The sequence below is a fragment of the Cyprinodon tularosa genome, unplaced genomic scaffold, assembly GCF_016077235.1.
Source record: "Cyprinodon tularosa strain WSP-4 unplaced genomic scaffold, ASM1607723v1 ctg678, whole genome shotgun sequence".
In the NCBI taxonomy this organism is placed as follows: domain Eukaryota; kingdom Metazoa; phylum Chordata; class Actinopteri; order Cyprinodontiformes; family Cyprinodontidae; genus Cyprinodon; species Cyprinodon tularosa.
In genome coordinates, this window is record NW_024039427.1 from 335,866 (window position 1) to 344,445 (window position 8,580).

The 8,580-nt window shown below is 43.0% G+C and overlaps 1 protein-coding gene across 1 annotated transcript in view; it reads left to right on the forward strand.

Annotated features, from left to right (window-relative positions):
• Positions 1-6,956, forward strand: part of si:ch211-234h8.7 (uncharacterized protein LOC561627 homolog) — a 35,553-nt gene extending 28,597 nt beyond the window's left edge. Inside the window, exons 5-7 of the mRNA XM_038267566.1 lie at positions 428-1,041; positions 1,132-1,312; positions 5,785-6,956. Of these exons, the coding sequence (XP_038123494.1) occupies positions 428-1,041; positions 1,132-1,312; positions 5,785-6,167 (1,178 nt within the window). The 3' untranslated portion in view covers positions 6,168-6,956. The remainder of the gene's footprint in view (positions 1-427; positions 1,042-1,131; positions 1,313-5,784) is intronic.
• Positions 6,957-8,580: the final 1,624 nt, after the last annotated feature.

Sequence of the window (8,580 nt, forward strand, 5' to 3'; positions counted from 1 at the left end):
TTCCAGATGTGCGACATGAGCAAAACTCTTAACCCCACACTGCTCCCTGAGTGCCGCACAATGGCAGCCCCCAAAGGGATGGGTCAAAATGCAGAGAATGAATTTCCCCATTGTGGGACAATAAAGGGATTTACGTTGCTATTTAGACATTATTAGTTTAGGTTTGTAGTCAAGCTTTTTTATTAAGAATTTTGTTTTTCTTTTTATTGTATTTGCAGGTCACTATTTAACTAATTTTATGTCACTGCAATGTTTCCTATGATGTTTTTTCATTTATTGCTAAAGTAAACCTGCCTTGCCTAAAACCCAAACTTTATCTCCTTCAGTCGTTGGTTTGTGTGTTTTTCCTTCATGCAGATGATCTCCTGGTTTTGCAAGTTAAATTTTATATTTATGTAAACATCTGTTTTCCTGTTCTTTGCTGAAGGTCTGGGATTAGCTCTGAACTTCCAGCCATCTCTGATCATGCTCAACCGTTACTTCAGTGAGAAGCGTCCTCTGGCAAACGGCCTTTCCGCCGCTGGAAGCCCCGTGGCCCTCTGCTGCCTCTCCCCTCTGGGTCAGGTTCTTCAGTACCAGTACGGGTGGAGGGGGGGCTTCCTCATCCTGGGTGGGATTCTACTGAACTGCTGTGTCTGTGGGGCCCTCATGAAGCCTCTGGTTGCTCCGAAGGCCAAAGATCAGGCAGAGGATCATGACCAGGAATTAGAGGAGTTAGAGATAAAGAGGAAGAAGAAGAAGCAGAAACTTCTGGACTTCTCCGTGTTTAAAGACAAGGGGTTCGTCATCTACACAGTAGCAGCTTCCATCATGGTGCTCGGCCTGTTTGTGCCCCCTGTGTTTGTTGTGAGCTACGCTAAGGAGCTGGGAAACGAAGACACGAAGTCTGCCCTGCTGCTCACCATCCTGGGTTTCATTGATATGTTTGCTCGACCAACCTGTGGCATCCTCGCTGGACTGAAATGGGTTCGACCTCGCTGCGTCTACTTCTTCAGCTTTGCAATGCTCTTCAACGGAGTTGCTGACCTCATTGGGTCACAGGTGGGTGGAGACCTGTTTGTTATGAGCTAAGAGAAAAGAGGATACTGCTCTCTGTTTGAATCTTTTTTTTTTGTGCTAATTTCCCTCCAGTCCAAGGACTACGCAGCTCTGGTAGTTTTCTGCATCTTCTTCGGCATCTCCTATGGCATGGTGGGCGCGCTACAATTCGAGGTGCTAATGACCATCGTTGGCACTGAAAAGTTCTCCAGCGCCATCGGCCTTGTTCTTTTAATGGAGGCTATTGCTGTGCTGGTGGGACCTCCGGGTGCAGGTTAGTAAATGTCGATTCGATTCCTGCCATCTAACTGAGCCTCGTTGCTCTGAGGATGTTAAAGAATTTACATAATTGGATTATTTAAAGCAGGATTTCTGGTTAACACATTGTACAATTTATTGCCCTTTTCGGGCCGATCCTCCAGGGCAAGAATTTTTAAATCGGGCCAACTTTCAACCTGATCGTGCATCGTGTAGCATACAGGGATAACAAGGGGCGATCAGCCCCACAAGACCACCTCCCCATCAGGAACCGTAAGGTTGGGAGAAAATCAAACTTTTGAAATTCAGTCGGCCGTCGTAAGGTGGTGGTGGGCAAATCGCTCAGTGGGCAAACGAGGATTCTTCTTCTTCCTCTCAGACGAAAACGCAGAAGCATGGCGGGGGTCCGAGTGAAATTAAGTTCTTTCTGTAAAATTGACAGACCGTAGTAGACACGTTAGCTCAGCCATGTCTTTGTCCAAATACGTCGTCGCCTTTTCTTTTTAGGGCTTTCAGCACTAAATTGCCCAAATAGCCAAGGCAGCACGTTTCACTCTAGTGAGCTTCATATTCCTCTTCAACTCGTTTCGCTTCCTGATAGACGAGTCCGAGTAGCGCCATCTCGCTGAGCTGAGTCTGATGTGGTTTTCAGACGTGCAGTGTGAGCAGGTAGAACGCATCAGAGCGTCGTGTCGCACAGTGTGAGAACAAACATGGTGAGCTGTGAGCTTTAAAACCCTGTGGTTTCGTTGAGCTGTAGCTGCGTGCAACGATTGAAAAAATGTACAGTGTATCCCTAGCTTTATTGGACTTCACAAAGTGTCGGCAGCCGTCGCGCCACAGTGACGCTGCCTGGCATGTGTGATTAAATATATGCCGAGCCATCAGCACTCAAACTGGGGATGATCTTTGCTGAGGGTCACAGGCCAATTATGAACCCGGATCCTGCAGGTAGAATGGCATAGATCATGGAGAAAGCTGCAAGAGTGACCAAGAACTTTCACCGGTGAGAGTTTCTATTGAGACTATAAGGTAGAGAGTAAATCAGTGTTTGCTTAAAAAAAAACGATTGGCTAAAAAAAAGCTGGATTTAACCCCTCGCTGGCAGCTCCGTGCCCTCTGTTCCCCCACCGCTGTGTGTCTGCTGACACCATCATGCTGGGTTCGGAAACTAAGAAATGGAGATCATCATGCAAGGAAGCCAGGGCGTATAGTCAGTATGCTTTATTGTTTCTCTCTTTTATCTGTGTGAATCCCTCTCACCAGAGCTGCTCCTTGTTTATCTATTTCAAGCGGAGTCGTTTCGGCTTGTTAGATCAGACGCCACCGGCTCAATGATGTGACAGATTCCCTTATCAATTCTATGAAATGATTCGATTCCCTATCCATTCTCTTATACACATTGTGGAATAACCGATCTATCTTCAAGCATCACACGACAGCCGTCACCAAGACGTCTATGATGCGGTTTTACTGGCTTTGGTTATTAACACGGACGCCACAGTGACTGCTGCTGCGTAACGTCCACAGTTGCACAAAGCCAGCCAGACAGGTGCTCACACATACTAGGTCTACAACATAAGCCTAGGTGTTGTAAAAACACCAACATAAAACAATATAATATAGAGGCAGACAGGCAGTTCTTCAAGAATGAATGCATTAATACATGTCAGCTCGGTGTGTTAGCATTCACTGCGAGTCTAGGTGGCATGTGGGAAATGAAATGGAATGATGTCATAGATGCAAAAACCCATCATGCACTGCAACATTTTTTTTTTGTGCAAAATATTCAAATGACCAAATATAAAAGGAACATCGTAGTTTGGTTTAAAGAAAGCATTTTAGTTTTATTATAATTTAGTTTTTTTGCAAAGATTTTACAGTTTAAAGAAATAGAAAATGATACCATATGCCAACCGTCACAAGGATGTGCATGACAAGGAAGGGTTATATATACTGCATGCATCATTTAGGGAGTTAACATTGGATTACTTCTTGAGCTCCTTCAGTAATTTATTGTCACAGGTAGGTGATTTGGCAGGAGAGTAAGTGTTGAGGCCGGTATGATTTAAGGAGGGCCGGCCCTTGAATGCTGAAATTAGGACCAGCTCATCGGGCAAATGCCCAGTATCATTGATTACCAGTCTGAGCCTGGGTTCATCACACTGCTAAGAAGAATCATCTCTGGAAATCATGTGGCACAGTAGGGAAGCTAGTATTTTTATGAATGTCTGAAATGTCATGGTTGCAGAGGCTGACTGTAACGAGATGAGGCGGTCTGCTCATGCGCTCTTTGTTATCTGAGAACCGAGCCAGAACTGAACCGTGCCGAGCCTTACTGATGAACTAGTTCCAGTTTAGCGCAGTTCGGTTGTGTCTGGCACGGTCCGATTCAGTTTGCGGGCAATTTCCACTCAACCGTTATCTCGGTTACTGTACTCGGGCCGATCTCGGCACAGGCTAGTGTAAATTGGGTTTAAGCTACGGTCCACCACTAAATTGGAGGGACACTCAGGGAAACTTTTTTCAATTGGCCCCACAACACCCACTGCTTAAACATTCACTTCAGAAAGTTTAGGTGAATAATATAAAAATACAATAGAAATAGTAAATCAGCCTTTTTATTTTGGTTCAAATCAGGATTTCAAGGTTTTCATGTCTTTTCAGGCACAAACAAAGAGAAGGACTGAAGATCTGCAGGTTTTAAATAAAGTTAAAGGATCCCTGACCTGATGAGGCAATGAACAATGATCCTTCAAAGGAAAATGTTAAAATTTTGATAACAATCATTTGCTCTTTTTTTCTTCTTGCTTTTATTTTTCCACAACAAACTTACAGACAGCAAACTTAACCTTGTAAAATGTACTTACATTCACTCATGCATTCACCATTTAAACCTGCATTTGTCTAGTTCCAAACATATACGAAGCTCTTTAGATTAAGGCAGAGAAAAATAAGGAGGCAATATATGAATAGAAACTGTAGTTAAGACATCCATTCAACACACCCATCAATAAGCTCCACCTTCAGTCCCTATGATCCTCATATATGGCTCCAATAGATTCTCAAAGTTTGCCCTTGGCAATATATGTTAGATTTTCCAGTCCAAGCGAACCTGCAGCTTTATTCCTCCAGATCCAGAGGAGTGGGCCTCCATGCTCCTCCAGCATAGTGCAATTCTTTTTGGCTTGAAGAAGTCAGTAATCTATCAATGTAGTTGTCTTCTGCGATTGTTTAAATTCTATTTGGTATTTTCCTAGAACACAGATTTTAACCTCTAATTGGATTCTCACCTGATAATATGACTATATTTGACATTCAAATATAGTCATATTTGAATGTCAAATCATTCTGGCTAAAACATGTATGTAAATGTTCTATTTATCAGACTATATCGTCCCAAAATGTGGAATTTTTTATAAAAAAAAAAAATATATCCTGTCTTAAAATCAGTGGTGTTTTTTTTCCTTATCTTCTGCAGGCCACTTAGTTCTACGTCAGCCTGTACACCTAAATTCGGCCAATCATATATCAACGGTCATCTGTCAATCAAATTTTTTCGGTCATATCATCTTGATTCATATGTCACAGCTAATATACGCAACGGTTGAAATCAGAATAATTTCCCATTGAGTTGCGTTCCAGTGTTCACGGGGATGGACGTCTGTGTCTTCGGCAGGCGTAGAGCTAACAAAACTGGCAGCGTTGCGAGGCAAGGGCTCAAACATGTACGGCTGGAAGCCTTCTACACCAAACCAAGCTTCTGCCGCCCTGGCGTCCTCTTCCACAACATCTTCGTCCCCGCTTTCCTCCTCTAAATAAAAAATGGATGACGGAGAAGACTCATCCACGACCTCCGACAATAAACTTTCCTCCTCTTGCATGTTTCCTCTGTCCATAGCGTTCCTTGACAGCGTCGTTTCTAAGTCACCAATTTAGTGCTACTTGGTCCCAATGGAATTTCCCATTGGGAACCTACTAGCACTAAGTTGCTAACTGGTTAGCAAGATGCTTCCGACAAACCGGCCACAACCAAATTTGCTTGCGAACCTTCTGCCACAACAATCCCGCCCCCTTGATAATCGACCAATCACATTCACTTTATTCACTCATGTAAAGTCGGGCACCACTCGGAGAATTCGGAAATGCAATGGTTGGAACAGCTGCTTCCCTACGACTTTAAACAATTCAGATAGACACTTAATAACATACCTCTGGACTTTAAGACATTCCCACAAACAATGGAGAAGATTTCCTTTTTCCAAATAAACATTGAGTGCAAGTATCTGGAATATCACTGGACATGTGATGAAGCCTAGCTGGTGTTATATAGGTTCTCATAAGCCTTTTATACTGCAGTCATTTGCTCTATTAAAACCCTTTTTTTTTCAATTAAACAGAGTCACATAGTTACCCCACCCTAGAATGTAATCTGTGAAACAAAATGGCGCCACTCAAGTCTAATCACCTTTTTTTTTCTTTTCTCAGGCCGACTTCTCGATGCTACCAAGAACTACATGTACGTCTTCCTGCTGGCAGGATGTGAGGTGGTGGTCTCAGGAGTGGTTCTGGCCACTTGCAACTTCCTGTTTATCAAGATAAAGCCCCCCCCACCAGCAGACAAACTGGAGAGCATCACACTGACCGATGAATGTAATGCAAAGCTGCGAGGCAACAAGGCAGATGGAGACGATGATGAAGAAAAGGGAGAGAAAGAAGAGCAAGAGAAGGTTATGGAGGAGCAGAAAACGGAGGGAAGAGATGACGTCCGGCCAAAGAGTGTGACGGTGGACTCCCAGGAGGTGGAGAGGTTCTTAAAAGATCTGCAGCCGAATGGTAACATGGCTGCCTGCCCCGAAACCTGTCTTTAGGTAGAGATAGAGGGAGAAGCAGTGATGAAACAGCTCAGTGAAACGTACCAGTTGGCAACGTACCCAACCCAAAGCTTTTCCCATATTTAAATGTTTGAGCGATGTGTTTCTGTCCGTCATTTGAAGTAGCTTTGTAACACTGCCACCATCTAAATGGTTAACGCTTCTGTTGGCGCCGTCTTTCCGCGTGAGGTTTGAAAAGTTTGCTACTTAAAACTCAGCCGCAGTCCTGCCATGTGTAGACAGTTTCTATCAAATGTTAGCTCTTTTTTATGAATGTTCGCCACCAGCAAGTGAAATTAATGGATAAGTTTGTCAAAATTCTGCCTTTTTAGCATAAAAGGATCACATGAAGGGATGGTAACAGTAAACGCTTTAAGCACTGGGATGAAACGGTGTGATCTGGATGCAGTTTGATACGTTTATAGAACAGTGAGGGAGGTTTCAAATGATTTGATCTGCATCCGCTGTGGTTGTTGAGGCCGGGAGTGATCTATTCCCAGAGAGTGAGGTCACCAGACACTGAGGCTGCCTTCTGGACACATTCGATCGCACTAAAAACACTTGATGGAGTTAGATTAGGTCATTAGTATGAGGCTGGGTTCTGGTATCTCACCAATATGATCCAAGCTTTGGCTGGATGTCAAAACCACTATGCGTGGGAGAGCTTTTCATTCCCCTCCAAAATGTTTTCCAAATGATTTAGCATCCAATGAGCCTCTAAATGGCTCTAATAAGATTACCTGAAAGAGACACTAGCGGTTTTTTTTTGTCATTTGACATCAGACACCTTTCCTTTTTCTACTGCTTTTCTTTTATCAGGCTACATAAGGAATTCTACGGAGCCCCTCTGATGACATGGTCAAAAAAATGTTTTAATTGTGGCCACGAAGTAGTATTTCGTGGCCACGCAATAAGTTTATCGTGCGCACGAAATACTACTTCGTGGCCACGCAATAGGGCTCGGGATCCACGTTGCATTGTGGGACGTCGCGGTCATATTGACGGCTACGCAAACGTAAACATAGCTCTGATACAAAGTTGTTGTTGAAAGAAGAGACGTAGAAGTAGAGAGAAAAAAGATGTTAAAATCCCGAACAAGATCTGGAATTTACCAGGACACATTAAATAGAGAAGCCAGGGACCGGTATGTTGACAAAATCAGCATTATTAATAATTTGGATCCAGATAAAGTTCCAAACAATGAGTGGAGCACCGATGAGTGAGCGCCTATACTTCAAAACAGTTCCCAAGCTACAAGTCCTTGGAGTCTCATATGCAGTTCATGAATGGATGGGTTCAGGAGCTGCACATCATAAAGCCAGCAAACAGTGGGAACAGAGTAATCCGTACGAAGGTAAGCTTTGATCAGAGGGGCTCTGGAACCTGCTAGTTTAGCAACTGCTAACCGCTAATGCTAACAACCACTCACGCATGTAATGTACTTTTAACTAGCTGCTATGTGTTTCAAAGGTGTAGTTAGTAACGTTAACTGCCAACCCTCCGGGTTTCTCACGTATTTGAGCCTTTTCCCGCTGCCGTTTTTATTATTTTCCCGTAAAAGATCCCAACTTTGAAGGAAAGAAACAAAGTAGGCTGTAAAATAAAACCGTGCATCTTTAACTTACCAGAATGAAAATGCAGGTAACACACTCTCAATGACATTGGAATACTGTGGAAAGTTATGTTCGGTCGTCTTACAGCCGCGATCCAAGCTAGCCGACGACTCTTTATCTCTGACGCTTGGTCTCCATGGTTACGCCTCCAGGCAGGAAAGCGGTGGAAAGTTAACCCATTTTCTATGTTGTTCCCATGGCGATCATGTGTTGAGCTGTTACAGCCCACATTACAGCAACGGTTTACCATGGTTGAAATCAAGTTAAGGTGAAATTAATCAGGCTGAGAAGGAGCAGTGATGGGCAGTAGCGCCGCTACATGTAGCGAAGCTATTAGTTTAACTACATTTTCCAGTAGCTTCACCGTAGCGTCGCTGCTTTATTTATCAAGTAACTTTCCTGTAGCGACGTTATTGTTTTGATCAAGTAGCGACGCAAGAAGATGAAATTCTTTTCTCAAATTGAAATGATGTGCTCTTGCATTATGGCAGGATAATTCTCCCATATCTATGTGCCACTAAGATACTCTAATTAGAGAGCAGTAGTGAAACTTCGATATTGTGTTTTCATGGCCTAGTTTACCTGACAGGATGTTTACATAAATCTGTTTTTAGGCTTTGCACAGACAAGATGTTTTTATTTATGGAGGAACAGCTCTACCGTATATAAAATAAATACATAAATAAATAAATGCTTAATAAATAAATAAATAAGCATTCAATTAATTGCCTCCAAAAATACAATGAATAAATATGTAGGTAGAAATTAAATTAAATGGTGAGACATACAGTATATAT